The sequence below is a fragment of the Semicossyphus pulcher genome, unplaced genomic scaffold, assembly GCF_022749685.1.
Source record: "Semicossyphus pulcher isolate SPU_LCO1_2020_fin unplaced genomic scaffold, fSemPul1.0.p SCAF_3, whole genome shotgun sequence".
NCBI lineage: Eukaryota > Metazoa > Chordata > Actinopteri > Labriformes > Labridae > Semicossyphus > Semicossyphus pulcher.
Window position 1 is genome coordinate 22272448 of NW_027211704.1, and position 15704 is coordinate 22288151.

The following is a 15704-nucleotide window of genomic DNA, read 5'->3' on the forward strand; positions in this document are numbered from 1 at the left end:
AAAAACGTTATAGTAGTAATAGTGAGCGGTTGGAACCGTCAGAGGAATTCTCTTCATCAGTGTCTTTTGGTTTCGCCTGTGGGAGCATTTCAGCACCACGGAGCTGTCCGCCGTGCCGGAGCGAAGGAAGGATACAGCGACTCTCTTCTGCTGCTGCTGCTGCTGCTGCTGCCGCCGTCCAACCCGAGGAAGGCTTTAAAATGACATGAAATGTGGTTTAAGCACAAAATCAAACCTCCAATAAACGACTGGCATCTTTTTAATCACATTCCACCGTCAGTTGGTGTTTATTTTTGCGTGAATCGAGAGAAATCAGGTGTAAATTGATGTTTAGAAAACTGCACCTTATAATAATTAAAAAGGAGATTGTGCATGTCAGTAACGAATAGATACCTTCTTGAGTTTGTAAATGTGTAGTCATTGCTCTGAGTAGGAGCACAAAGGAGCGTATTCTCTATATTTCTCTATTTATAGACCCTCTCCCCTCGGTGGAATGTACCACTCGGTCCTCACGTAAGAAAACAGGGGGGGGCACAGAACTCTGAGTGTGACATATGCAGAGTTTTTATCAGCGCCCATGTATCCAAACCTCCCCACAGCTCTGGCAGAGATTGAACCGGCCCTGTCCGTTTAAACCGAGAAGACACCCATACCGACTCCTCAATGCAAAAAAATAAAAGGGTGCCAAGAAGCTGGGACGAGGGAACGTGGGTGTAAATAGACAGTGAACGCTCTTGGTCTCTCTCTCTCTCTCTCCCTCTCTCTCTCTCTTCTCTCTCCCTCCCTCTTCTTTTTCTCTCCTTCTCTCTGTCTCTTTTATAAAATCAATGAACGAGTTATTGGGTAGGACATAAATATAAGGAATCAAAGCCTCCACCGGGACCAACGGCATCGCGCGCTTTTGATATGCGTCTTCGCCAAATGCTACATGTGTTTTCACATCACTGTAAATATTGGCTTTGAGAGGACGGGAGCGGAAACAGCTCTGGCACGGCTTGGTCTCGGAACCAAATTTTGACCAAGACTTCCACCAGCTTTTTTATTTATTTTTTCAACGTAAAAACGATTCTCCACCATCGCCATCTCGCTGCTGTCTCACCCATCCCAACTCACTGGCCGGTCCGAAGATGGCAACTTTAACCAACGGGCAGGTGGACGGCACGGTGCACGGTGTCGGGGTGGTCTCCGCCAGCACGAACGGGCTCGTGAACGGATTAAGCCACAGCCACAGCCCGGTGGGCTGCCCGGCCACCATCCCCATGAAGGACCACGATGCCATCAAACTCTTCATCGGTCAGATCCCCCGCAACCTGGACGAGAAGGACCTCCGGCCCCTCTTCGAGGAGTTCGGCAAGATCTACGAGCTCACTGTGCTGAAGGACCGCTTCACGGGCATGCACAAAGGTGGGTGATGCCCAAATTCACTGAGAAAACAACTTGTTTTTGTCTGCCTGAAATCTATTACTCATAGCTGAGAGTGAGGATCCTAAATCGTGCAGGATTTGATGCGTAAAACTGCACGATTGTTGGCAAATTGTGCATTTTTGTGCCCCTGAACCCTGAAATACTTTATGCATGTTGTTGTCGGCATGTGTAGCACCCAGAAAAGACAAAAATATCCTTTTCCAGACCTGTCACTTCTTCTCCATTTCTGTACATCCCGATTTTCTACGTTATTGAGCAAACAAATTCAAGCATGAGAGTGTCACGAATCGGGAGTCACGACGGCAGGATTTTATGTAGGGTGATATTAGGAGGAGCAATGTTCCTATCTGGGCAGTGTGCGATGGGAGTGTTCACACACACACACACACACACACACACACACACACACGCACACACACATCTAGTCCGGGCGGCGGTTGTAAACGTGCTTTCATTCACCACAGCGCTAAATCCAGGCCATTAACCTCACGTTTCACGTTGCAATAGCGGGGAGGCTGTGTTTGATTGCCCGCAGCAGCGTACACTCTGTTGCCCGTAACTCTCTCATTGTGTGTGCGTGTGTGTGTGCGTGTGCGCGTGTGTGTGTCGGAGGGGTGGTGCTGGGGGGGGGCGTTTACGCGTGCACGTGTGTACGCACGTGTGCAATACAGGAGGAGTAGGCCTGGAGTATATTGTACTTTTTGTACAGCCTTTTAGCTCTAAGCTTTCCTGCTGTTAGTCTAGGTATCCCCTCTTGAAAATGAAATTAAATGACAAAATACAAATGTTAATTGAACTCAAGTATGTTTTAATTGATTTTAAAACTTTCTAACTGAGTGCAGTTTATTAATTAGGTCTATGATTGTAACTTTTCCTTTGTAACCCTGACAGGCACACAGCAGATCCCTTTGTTACAGTAATGATGTCTGTGAATCATCCAAAACTTTTGGTTTTACAACGCCACACGGCCATTTAATGACCCTGCATGTACATTTGGTGCAACAGCCCTTTATTCTATTTCCTGCTCCCTGGGGAAGGGTCATTCTCTGCAAATCAGCCTGTAATGAGAGGTCACTAATTGATCTGCTGTACCTGCAGGACATCACCCAGGGGAGCACAGTACATTAAGAATGAGCTATCACTTTTTGGGAGCCCCCTCCTCTCGGTGTAAACAATGTGTGACATGCGCCATGTGTCAGGAAATGATTATGATACACAAATAATTCCAGAGGGCGGAGACGGTCTGCAGGCATGTGGGAAGCCAAAGAGGTGGAGAAGGGAAGAGAGAGAGAGAGAGGGGGGGGGGGGGGGGGGGGGGGGGGTTATCTTTTATTAATAGCCCAGCTGTAGTAGCGACTCCCTGTTGGACAGTTAATCACCAGTGGCCCCAGAACTAAAGGCACGGCTCGCCAGCTGATTCTAAGAACTGTCTCCTCACCGCAATATACGGCCCTGCTTCCCGGGCCGGGCCCCCGCTTTCATTAGCGAGCCCCCGCTGCGCTCATATTTTAACTAGCTGGAGGCACTAGCTACTCCCCGGCTCACCAGCTCAGTGGCTCCCTGCAAGCTGCTGGAAGGCCGCGTTCCCTCCACAGACACCCAACGCCTTCCTGAGGTTTCGACTGGAGATTCAAAAATTGGGAGTAAAAGACAGAAGGTCCAACCAATAACAGGCAGAGTGACTGGCTTACTGGTTTTATTGAAGGCTACACAGGTTGACATGAATCAGGTAAAATGGGCAATCACATCAAGGATGACAGACAAGACAGTGATGATCAAACACACAAATATTTAGAAGATAAAATCACCCTGTATCTGTTTTTATGTCTTGTAAACTGGAAGCCATTTAAAGCCGTCTTTATTCTTAATATTGATCTGATTTTTTATGTCCAAAAACATTTAAACTGCTCGAGGTCAGGCTCGCTGTTTGCAGCTAGCAGCTGAAAAATCTTAAACCCAACAGTTCCATTTTGGCGCTTTGAAACGTATTGTACATTTTGTACAAACCATTCTTCCCTTCCACAATCTTCATGCCGTTTGCGTTTTTCAGACTCCTGCCAGAGACTACAAAGAGTCAAACCGAGGGCATGATGACCCTCTAAGGTATGAAATGCTCCGGTGAAGTAAAGTCTGCAAAACTGCCCAAAAGCAAACTCCTCCTTTATTCTTTTTCTTCCATATTCTCTCCTCCTCATTTACTCTGCTCTCACACTTTGTTCTTTGCTTTCCCTCTTCCCCCCTTTTGTCTCCTCTTTATGTACCTGCGCTGACATGTTGCCTGCTCGGTGACAGAGCTTCATGTCGGATAATGGCTGTGGGAGTACAAAGTCTCAGCTTGAATAGGAGATAGCAGATGATCACCTGCCGTTTCCTTTTTTACAGTTTTGTCCTACCACCGTTTTTTCAAATGGCACATGCTTGGTTACTGTCACTGCTAACAATGTAATGTCTCATCTGGGGATGCTGTTGCATTCACTTCATTTTACCGAATGAGACATGGCACTTTTACAAAGAACTGAGCATAGATAATACAGAGCTTTGTCTGCTGCTGCAGGTAATAAAAGGCCGTCTCGTTTTGCTGTACATCAACAAGCCTAAAGAAACAGCCTTTGCTATGGTAATGCTACCTCTGAAGAAAGAGACCCCTATTATAGCCATTGTCAGCCGTGCCTGTGATACTATTGCCATAACCCTCCCCATAATGACTCCATGTATCACTCGTAATCTAGTCTTTAGGATTCTGTCCCCTTGGAATAGAGGGGTGGAGGGAGCGTGGAGGAGGGGACGCAGGTCTGCAGAGGCTGGGAGCGGGCGCGGGGACACCAGTGCAGGCCTACATTCTCCCAATGATTTTATTTCTCTCCCCTCTGCGACCGAGCCATGCTAATAGAGGCCATTTATAATGGTCACCGGCTGCTGCTGCTGCTGCTGCTGCTACCAAGCACAACGGGGCTGAGAGGCACGGCTAGCACAAAGAGCCGGCCCCTTTCTCCTCTCTCTGGCAATGCAGCATGGGAGGTGGGGATCTATTCAAGAAGAGAAGGTGTAGATGGGATTGCTCGGCCTATTCGTCAGCCCGATTTTCGTGTAATAATCAGCGGGCCAATTGAGCCGCGATGATACGGGGAAAGACGTTTAATAACTGAAGGTGTTATCTTTTGTTTACCGCTGTCACATCTTCAGGCGGTATTGTGTTCCAAGCCAAACCTTTTTGTTTGTTTTACTGCCGTTGTTTCATTTGGCGGTAATTTAATGTGAGTAATATATTCGTCCTTGGCCAAACTGAATGCATTAGCAAAAGATCTCACCATGAGCACAGAGAGTTAAAGTAGTTACGAAGCTGGAAGGATGCTCAAAGTCAACGCAGGTGGTCAAACTTTATTTAGATAGAGGATTTAGACCTGTAAACAAATGTCAGAAGTCTTTCGTGCAGGTCTAACTCTCCTGTGATAATGATGATTCCCTGGCTGTTGAATGATTCACATTCAATATAAATCCTTGGAAAAATGGTAATATGGTATCACTGCTATACCAATGGTAGTTGTTTTGAAATCTACCCATACTGCAGTTGTCTCCTGCCACAGATGGGGGCTATAATCTGTGAGGGTCATAAAGGGAGTTATGGTTTTGATATGTCAGCCCTTTTAACTGAACGTATCAGGGGAACAGGTTCAGAGCAGATCATCAGCCTCGTCGTGTTCGGCGAGGCCGGGAAGCCATGATGGCAACAACATGAAAGACCCACGCTGCGTTTTATTGCAGGCAATTAGGTGTTACAGGTTGCCATTAGAGGAGTGCCGTCTGCGGAAAGAAAGGAGGATAAAACCACGTTGAACAAAGAGAGAAAAGAGCGCGTGTGTGTTTTTTCGTCCTGCAGGTCTGCGTTAATGCAGCATGTGTTCCGGCCGAAAAAATTTCACTCTCGTTGCATCATCCTCTCTGTGGGATCCTTCTCTCTCTCTCTCTCTCTCTCTCCTCCTCTCGCGTTTGGTTTGTGATGAGTGTGTGTGTGTGCATCTTTTACAGAGTGTGTGTTTATGTGCTCTCTCTTCTCCTCCCCGGCCCAGAATCCTCCGCTCAGCTCAGCTCCGAATGCGCGCTCAGGCCCCACATTGTGCCCCATTTCTGTGAAGGCGTTTCACAATCGATTTGGGGTGTTTTGTCAGGGAGAAAGGCAACATGTGTCGCAGAGGAGGTCACGTCTTACCAAAGTACACTTGACCACCAGGGCCGCACCGCACCCGCCGTCGCCGCCGCTGCCACCCCCTGTCCTGGCAGAGCCCAGAACTGCCAAGCAACAAGAGGGAAACAAGAGGCGGAGCCAGAGTGCCGAATACAGTGAGCCTAATTTGTCAGGAGGGCCGTTGTCAAGGCAGCACTGCCTCTGTTGTCCGTTATTATTGGAGGGGACTGTCAGAGGGGGGACGGCTGATGGCCGAGCAGGGAGCCAGTTAGTCACAGTGAGAGATGACCGCAGCGAGCCAAAGGAGGGAGCGCTGGAGGAGCTCCTGCAGGGATTAGCATGCTAACAGCAGGTTTGGAGTCATGGGGCCTGTCAGGGAGGCGGGGCCCTCTGGCTCCTGTGACCTCGCCGGTGCTCTCATTAAAACCACTGACCTTTACATACAGACAGAGGGAGGTAATGTAAAAGGATGGCTGCACCTTCATGTGCTCATTTCACTTCCTTAAAGATTGAAGGAAACAAGTTGACACACTTCAGAACAAACAAGTTTGGTAAAATACGCACAAGAAATCACCTGCATCTGTGGGAAACAAAAACAGGTTGTAGTGAAATAACAATCAATTAAAGTTAAAACACTTCGATTATAATTGGAGGTATAACTCAGGAGTACATCCTCGCCTCGCGTTGTACAGTAAAATTGTTGAGTCAGCATATATCAGGGTGTTAATGGTTCCACGTGGCAACGTCATGCCTCACTGTGGACGGCAGTGCTGACCTGTGGAGAAGCAACAAGGCTGAAGATTTGTGACCATCGCTACAGGTCAGAGAGGCTGCTGAGGTCAACACATTTCACACAGACAGGCAGACAGACAGACAGAAATTGAATATCACTCAAGGCATTTAAAGTTGTATTTTCTCCTGTGCTCGAAGAAAAACTTGAATCAATGTTCGGATGTTCTGCAAACCAAAGTGATCCGAAATATTCACCAAGAGAATAAAAGTGATGCAACGATTTCTACGCCTGAAAACCAGCTCTGAAGAACGTGCATGTACAGCATGTACAGTTTTGACAGTTTAACTCCTCAGTCGAGAGCCCGGAGCAGAGTTAAAATCAAATCGGCCATAAATGATTCATCCACATTTGGCTTTTTGTGTTTGTGTTTAAATAGAGGTTAAAAATCCGGTGCCGACTCCTCTCTTGTTCTCGCCCTTGCTTCTCGTCCCTCGCCCCGCCGCACTGTTCTTCCAGAGGATGAAAAAAAACAATAAATGCTTTGACAAATGCTCCTCGGATATTTTCTCTTGCATCAGCTAAGTATTATTGTGCTTTGTGTTAAATTTTTAAAAAGTTGACGCTTTAGGCCTCTTCGATTTTTTTTAGCTCTGCTTAATATCACTTCCAACTCCCCCCCTGCTTCAAACACCGACGTCCGGTCCTGGAGATGGAGACTGCAGCACTTTTGAAATGTTGGAAAGTCTGTCAGGCTGTTTTGGAGTTTCACTTTTGTTCTACTGATGATTTTAGTGCTAATAATAGAGCTTCCTGCAGGGAAGTGCCCTGCTTTTTTGTTAGAAGTTCTTAATATTCACTTTATTTCAATATTAAGAGATGAGGATGATTCCTACATGCTGCATCCATATCCCAACCTGTTTCACTCCATGTAGTGAGCTACATGTCATCTCTCTCTTTGTTAGCTAACTCCATATTACTAAACATATTACATTGTGTTCCATTTCCGTATCTCTTATCAGTTACACGGGCACCGAGCTCTGTGTGCAGCTGTTCAGTGTAAAAGGCTTGAACGGTCCTTTGTTCGCCAGTCGAGAGGTTACGGATCTCCGCTGTGTGTGAACTTTGAAAACTGGTGTTTTGTGCCTGTAGGATTAGAGCTGCTGGTTTTATCGAGCTTTGCACAGTCAGGAGGCATTATGATGGAAACATTATAATATCCATGACCGATATCTGTGTGTGTACAGTAACTGTGTGTTGTCTCTGCACATTTGTGGCATGTCCATCCTCTTATGTGCACATGTTTAGAATATATACATTTGCGTGTTACAAATACCATCCTGCATGTGCAATCTATCAGCCCTACCATGCAGCTACTTCTTACTAACTTTTTAATGTTTAATTGTAATATTTATATTTTAGTCCCGATCCCTACTCAAACCCTCGGTGTGCACGTGAAAACAGGTCCGGCTGCAGCTCTCCTCTGCAGAGGATATCCATTAGGAAATAGCAGCGTGACACAGCAGCAATGTGAAATATAGCAGTCAGATTTGTCACAGCTAACTGAGGCCCTCTAATGCACACCGAGCAATCAGTAACTCTTGTTACATACTCTCCTCCAAATGTCAGTTTCTGCCTCATATTGAATGTTTAAAGTCTGCTTCTCAAGGTCACGTTATCTTCTAATATTGCAGAGATGCAAATCATTGTGATTCCTGCGAACAGGTGCTGTGAGAAGCGCTCACATTCCCTCCAACCTGTGATACATCTACTTTCAATTACCTTTTCAGCCCGTACACAATGGGCTCACATACACTAAACAAATCACTCGGCTTTGGAGATTTGCGGTTCATAGAAAGTTGAATTGATGTTTATTCTCGACCAAATTGCTGAACATAACTGGAAGTGGCGTATCTGGGTCTGCCTGCTGGGTTCCTCCAAAGCGGGGATTACATGAGCCGTGTACTATTTGTCCCGGACAGAAAGCACGTCAACGCCCGCGTGTGAGCATGTGTGCCTTGTCAGGACCAGACGCATACTGAGCCCTCCTCTGCATGCATGCGTCCGATCTCCCCGTGCCGTGCGACGGCTGCCGGGTTCGAGCGCCCCTGATTCAATTCGCTTTCTTTCCCGTCTTCGCTTCATGCCTATTTCATGTCGGCCAATTAAAAATGCACCACGTTGACTTGTAAAAGGAAGGTGGGAATGGAGGTTAGGGCTTTTCAAAGATCTCTCTCAATTATTCAAGGCCGAGTTTGATTCAGAAAATGGAGGAGGATTAATAAGTCATGCAGAAGTTTTGCGAGGGTTTGGGAACAAAATGTAATGCTAGATGTTCAGATGAGGGATGCTTGTCGGTCATTAAGCATGACAAGTTTTTACTTCCAGATTTAGGCTTCAATTAAACGGCTACGTCCTTATGCAGGAGGATTATCTGAAGTTTATATTTCAGAAACATATTTAGCCGGCAATTGATCAGCTCTGTGTTTCATATTTGTGTCTGTTTCCGGATACCCGAGGGGTCCATATCATCCCATTTTCATTCCCCAAAAACTGTGCAGATCACTGCCTCTTGCTATCAGATATTACCATTCGAATCATATTGGCGTCACATTGAGGGAAAGCACATCAAGGCTTTATCCTATCCTGCTGGTTGGAGAGCAGATAGACCAAAACATATCGCTGCAGAGGGAGATGGTGCAAGAGTGCGTAAAACGACAAGGAGCTCAAGACAGAAAGAGCGAGAGAGAGAGAGGTGGTGGTGGTGGTGGTTGGAGGGGGAGGGAAGGAGAATTAAAGAGATGTTGAAACAGGGATGATGTAAGAGAATGCGTGAAAAGAGGCGAGGGAGATCCGTGGAAGAGAGTTCGGGTGGGGGGGCTGCACACAAAGACAGACAAAGAATAACAAGAGGCAGAGAGATACACAAGAAAGAGAGCCGAGATTGTAAAGAGAGGTGCCGACTAAAAATGGAGGCACAGAGAGATTGTTCAATGACAGGAACAGAGAGAGCAAATTGAACGTAAAAAAGAGAAGAGGCTGGAGAAGCAGGAGAGGGAGACGACAGACAGACACACAGAGAGAGAAGTAGAAAGAGTGAGGGAGTCCCAGAGACAGATGTCGCCCTCGCTGGCCCCGGCAGATTGATAGCTCCTGGCCCAGTTCCATGCCAGGCTTTGACCCCTCTGTCCTCTGCTGTAATTTATAGGCTCCGTTTTGCCAGATTTAAGCACTACTCTGTGGTCATCATAGCTCGAGAAGGGAGAATGACCTTCCTGGGATGGGAGCAGAATTAGACCCCTGCAGCTCCCGGCCGACTCGGGGGTAAACAAGCGATGTCTTCTACATTAGGGGAGCTGACAACATGATAATGGGACAGCTTTAACTGTACATTTGCCAATTCGATGTGGGTATGTTTAGCTTTACTGAGTGTTAGCTTGTGCACTTTCTTCACACGTTTCAATATATTAAAGTAACCGTGGCGTGACAGAGTATTTAGGTTTGTTGGTGTGTTTAGCTTCTGCAAGAATAGGAGAGCATGCATGTGCCAGATATGCCCTTTGCTGCATTGTTACAGCAGCTGAGAGCTCGAGTAGCTCTGATACCATCATGGCCTTGTACTGCAACAAACGCTGTTGTTTATTGGCTTCTATCATGTTTTCTTTTTCTTAAGCAGAATTCTTTTTTGAGAATCATTGTTCTGTTTAATAGTGAAGCTCTGAAATCTGATCAGCTGTTGATGCTCAACGACTATCTTAATGACTGATTATTCAAAGTCTCTCAGGTGTTGAAAGATTCAGCCTCGGCTGTTGTATATTTATGGACATAAATGTGGCTACTCTGCTTTTTAGAACTGTGTTTGTATTGTGTTTTTTTTGGTGGTATTGGTTGTTCGAATGATAGTATCCATGCAACATAAACCACAGCTGCTCATTAAGCCCCGCCCGCTTCAAACAAATTAGGAAGGACACAGACACAAACAGAAATCTAAAATAGTTTTTGCCTTTATTAGACAGCACAGCTGAGCAGAGACAGGACATGTGGGCAGCAGAGAGTAGGGGGGATGACATGCACCAAATGATCAGCACACCGGGAGGTGAACCTGTGATCAGCGCGTGGAGGACTGTAGCCTCTGAGCATGAGGCGCCTGCTTCAGCAACTGAGCTAAACCAGCGCCCCAACAACTGAAACTGTTTTAACTTTGGCAGAAAACTGGATGGTCATGAAGGAATCCCCGGCTATCACTTTAAAACGATGATAAAGAAAATACATTTTCAGGGTCTTTAAGGGAGGAAGCATGAGGGTAAGTGATTGACAATCATCTTGATTTAAGGAGGGTCAGGCGGTCTGTAAGGATCACTGCAGAGAGGATCGACTGAGGCAGGGAGAAGAGAAGTAGAAGCCAGCGGTGAACAAACAACAATGTAATTTAACTAGTTTATTTACGACAGACAAAGAGCAGAGAGAAAGTTCAGGCTGCAGTCATTAAACTGAACTTTAATGTGGCGTTCACTGACCTGCTAATACTCTGTGAACGCTTGTACTTTTTTAATATTATAGCAGTGACTGTTGTGCATTTCATTGCATCTCTTTTTAATAAACTACTTTGCAACAGAGTTTGACCAATGACAATATAAATAGTTATCACTAGCCAAATTGTAGAAACCCAACTTTTCATTTTTGTTTGTTTTAAATCCTCCTTCGCTCTGAGAGTTGGCCTGAATGATTATCAGCTCCCTTCATAAATCAGGCTGTAATTTTGCACAGATTCAAACAGATTGAAAAGCACAGAATACGTTTTTGCTGTGTTTCTTGTAAAGTAAATACGGCCCTGTGTGTATCCGCAGCGAGCGCTCCTGTAGACTAACTTGGCCGGCGAGCCGGTGGGCTCAGCTGGGTTTGTGCTTGGCCATTCAGAGCGTTACCTCAATGCACAAATCAGCCTGGGGAATGATCTGGACAGAAAGCCTTCAGCAAATTATTACAGATTTGCAATTTAATGGCTTCTGAGGTCTCTCCCAGCCCCACACAGGTTCCCAACGAGACAGAGCCTATTAGTTTGGTCCTTTAATCACAGAACAGGAGATGGGAATCCTGGCCAAACCTATACATACCCCGCTTCACTTGGTGTGGAATGATTTCATGGGGTTTATAGATAGAGACAGAGAGGCCTGTGCGTGCACGCAGGCGTGTGCACGAGTGTAGGAGCGTCGGCTGGTTGATAAGCTTTGCTTGTCCCGGAGCAACAACGGTGTGTGTGTGAGTGTGTTTGGATGTGTGTGTGTGAGAGAGAGAGAGAGAGAGAGAGAGAGCGTTCCTCCATGGATCATTTATCAATACCAGGAGGACGCACTGGGCAGCAGCAATTAATTTGGCATAGAGTGTACCCAAAGCTAACAAAAGTCGACTAAAATGGAGAATTTGTTTCCAGCGTCATGTTCCAAAATATTTCCATTAAAACTCATTTTAAATGTGAGCAAAGGCTGCAACATAAAGCCTTCTCATTATCTTGTCAGAGTAATTACAACGGCAAAGTTTCTATTTAAGCTCTACTTTCATAAAGTCAGCGTGAGTTTGTGTCTGGACAACTCTCCCTGCTGCACTGCAGTAAACTGACCGCTTATAGACTCTGAGCTGTTAAACAGTCCCTCTCTTGAGCCTGTAAATAAAGAAGCGTTTGCTTGTGATTTATTGCATAATGTGTTAATTGATCAGCAGGAAGGTTGCAGGTTTTTTTTACAGTATAATGTTCCCTTTATACGCGCAGAAACCTCGTGTTTGAGATAATGACATAACTTTTGTGACACTTTGTGCAGCGGACAAATGACGCTCTCTCCGCGGGGTGTTTAAAGACGTCTCCTCCCGTCGCTGTAGTCCCCCTGATTAATGTGCCATCGATGCAGAATGTAAAAACTATCACTCCAATCTGCCTTTCAATGTCCCAATTTGTCCAAGAGGAAGCCAAGCTTTCTAAATGAGCTGGATAAAAGTGACTGCCAAAGGGGATGAATATATATAATTATCTGTGGCTGGAGCGCCAACAAAGGGACTTTGAGAATCAACTTTGTGCGCCAAAGGCTTCATTAGCCCGACGACAACAAAATGTCCTCGCAACACGCGGGCGGACAGACAGAGGCATCTGCAAAGCCGTTACAAAATGCAACGGTGCGTCCCTCTGTAGCCGAAGCGCTATCTGTTTGGGATTAGGAGCTATTTAATGCGCTAATGTTAATATGCAAATGTGTTAATGTAATGTTTGAATTATGAGGTGATTTAAGAAACGGCTGGCTGCTGGTTTGTTGGTCTTACGCATTGACACGTTAGAAAGGACGGATAAGTGTGTTTACTCTGCGTATGGAAATCCCTGAATGTCTTTCATCCGTCCTTCCTGTATAGCGACTACTGGTCCATGTTAGCTTAGCAAACATCTTAATTGTGTTAAATGGAGGAAAAAGGGGGGAAGATTAAAAGCCATTAATGTGTGTTGTGCGAGGGTGTGCTATTCCCAGGACGGTGCTTTTGTTCACTTTGGCAAAGCAGACGAGAGAGTTTCACCTTGAAACTCAATGCACACCAGAAACATTGTCATTGTGTCTACCTAAAAACGCCGCTGTCTCTCTCTTGCACGCTTTTATTCACTGTCAGACCTGCTTTGCTCGTCTTTGCATTTCTTTTTGTGATCGCCTCTCTCCATCCTTCTCACTCTCTTTGTACGTCTCTCCCATTTTCTCTCTGTCTATCTCTCACTTGCTTTTCCCTTTGTAACTCTCTCTCTCTCTCTCTGTGTCTGTCTGTCTAAGCGTCAGATAAGCTCACTGGGGGAGACTTTAGAGGACTCTCCATCTGTGTATAAATAGCTCTGGATGAATTATTGAGGGACCTGGGGTTGCTAATAATCCCGCAGGACCCATCTGACAATGACACAGAAGATGGAGGGAAAACAATTACGCAGGCTTTCTCCTTCAGAAGAGTGGGAATGGGGGTGGGGGGGGACTCGGCGGCCTCTGGGAGCCTCCTCGCGGGGCCCAACATCTTGGCTAATAAACCCAATTAAGTCTCCGGAATCAATCGGAGCCCCGGGGGCGTCCTCTCTCTTCCTTCCCCGGACGGCGTGCAACAACAGGAAGTGTAATGATTCATGTTCCCCCTCCTGCGTTTGGATCGTCCTCTCATCTCCATCTTGCAGGTTGGCAAGGCGGACGGGACAGGACAGGATGTCCGCCGAGGCAGGATAATAGGACAGGGAGAGGAAAGGAGAAGAGGCGAGTGGAGCGCACAGAGGAATATTAATGGGAATGTTTATCCTGTAAGTGTTTTACCGAGGGGACGAGACATGCGACCACTCCCATGACGGAGTGAGAGCACTTTGTCTTCTTCATGTTACCTGATTCATCTTCAGATGACTTCTGATTGATCGCCTTTGCCTGGTGCTTGTCTGCCTGTTGACACCATATGTTCTCATCTACCCATCTATTTATTTATATATCTACCTGCCTATCTTTTAAAACAATGTGTAATGCCTGTCAGTGTGTTAGGCTACATATAACTGAGAGTAAAGATTGTTCAGTCTGTCGCCACACAGGAACAATTAAGCAAAACCCTTTTATGTTCAGTAGATGGGTGTCATCCAAATGCAGAGCAAATTTGAACTGAATTTTCTGACAAATCAGCTAAAGAAAATAAGAAATGTGCATCTTACCCCCCGTCTGTGATGCATATTAATAGCTGGGTCATAAAGATAAACATTGAGGATGCTGATTATCCACTGGAGTGCCATTAGATCAGCATTAAGCACTGCTTGCCTCAACCAAGAGTAAAAACTTCTGGGGCACATTTCAAGGCTTTTTTAAAGGTGTTGTTATGTGCAAAGGGAAAATGCACATGAAAACAGGTGGCAGGAAACTACTGTCAAATACCAGTGTGTTAAAGGGGACATATTTTAGCTCTGCAATCGATTTTCTGTTATTCTGAAGTGTTTTTGAATCACGTTTGTTTCGTAAAACTTGCATACATATTTTAATGTAATTATTTTTCGGAGCCTCTCCTTCCGCCTGAAACCAACAAGCCATTTTGCCATTCAGAGGTCACACCTTAGCCACGATTGGCCATACGGCACTGTCACTCCAAAGTTGTAGAAAACATGGCTGCTCGAGGAGCGGTTATTCGGCCTTATGTGTACGAGCCAGAATCACCGGGATATATCGGGATGGTAAGTTGAAATCTTGACGACTTGACTACAAGCTAGTGTGAGAAGGGTGAACGGTGAATGACGATTGGTCGATTGCAGCGAAAGCAAGGTTCTACGTAGAAACCTGCAGCTGTTCTGAACACCCATTTCAGAGGCGACCTTTCTAAAAATGTCATTCTGGAAAAACACGTAATTATGCAGCTTTCACTTTTTCACTGTGTACAATAAACACTCAAACATGTGAAACCCATGAAAATATGAGAATATCCATTCAAAAGATACGGCCCCTTTAAAACCTCCCTTTCTGCAAAAACTGCCCGTGCCAATCACATTGTGTTAAAGTAAGGGAAGGCTGGGGCGCTGCTTTAGCTCAGCTGGTAGAGCAGGCGCCTCACGTACAAAGGCTACGCTCCTTGACGCACTGATCGCAGGTGTGACTCCCGGTCTGCCGATCATTTGGTGCATGTCATCCCACATTACTTGTCTCTCTTCAGCTGTCCCATAAATAACGGCAAAAAGACAAAAAAAAGTAAGGAAAGGACAGGTAAGTTTGACAACTAAAACTATAGTGAAATCATATACGGGGTCAGTAAGAACATGAATTACAGTTTAGTGACGAGAGGTGACCTGCCCTTGTTCCATCCACAACCAAAACTCTCCACACTCTGATGTGCAGCTGAGGAAGCACTACTTCCTGTGCTGGTAATGAACATTGGAAGTGGACATTTATCGTAGCTGTAGATCCCTCTGATATTGACAAAGAATACTGGGCTGGTAATGATCATCTGTCAAAGACTAATGTACATGAGAGATCACTGAAGATATGAGGCGAGACATGCAGCCTTCAAGTTCCTTGTGGTCACATGTGAGAGGAGGGGTTATCATTAGTTTGGTAAAAATCAGCCATAAATCAATGTATTAGTCAGCAGCTGTACTTTTCCTCGAGCGTCCGACCTGGTACTTGCGGTGGAGACTTTTTGTTCATCTTACGAGTCATTCCACGTTTAATAATTCATACTGTGAAAAGCTAAATTTGGGTGTCCCAAACATTTCCTGACAAAATGGCTGAGGTAGGACGAGGGCGAGGCGACTCTTCTGCCTGCATGTGGGGCACAGCTCCGGCCATTCAGTGTGTGTGTGTGTGTGTGTTTGCCATCAGGGGAGCTTTTAACAAGTGA

General features: G+C 45.8%; 1 protein-coding gene across 1 annotated transcript in view; it reads left to right on the forward strand.

Moving 5' to 3' along the window:
* Window positions 1–775: 775 nt before the first annotated feature.
* celf4 (CUGBP, Elav-like family member 4) overlaps window positions 776–15704 on the forward strand; it is an 89086-nt gene continuing 74157 nt past the window's right edge. Inside the window, exon 1 of the mRNA XM_069678654.1 lies at window positions 776–1404. Coding sequence (XP_069534755.1) covers window positions 1128–1404 — 277 coding nt within the window. The 5' untranslated portion in view covers window positions 776–1127. The remainder of the gene's footprint in view (window positions 1405–15704) is intronic.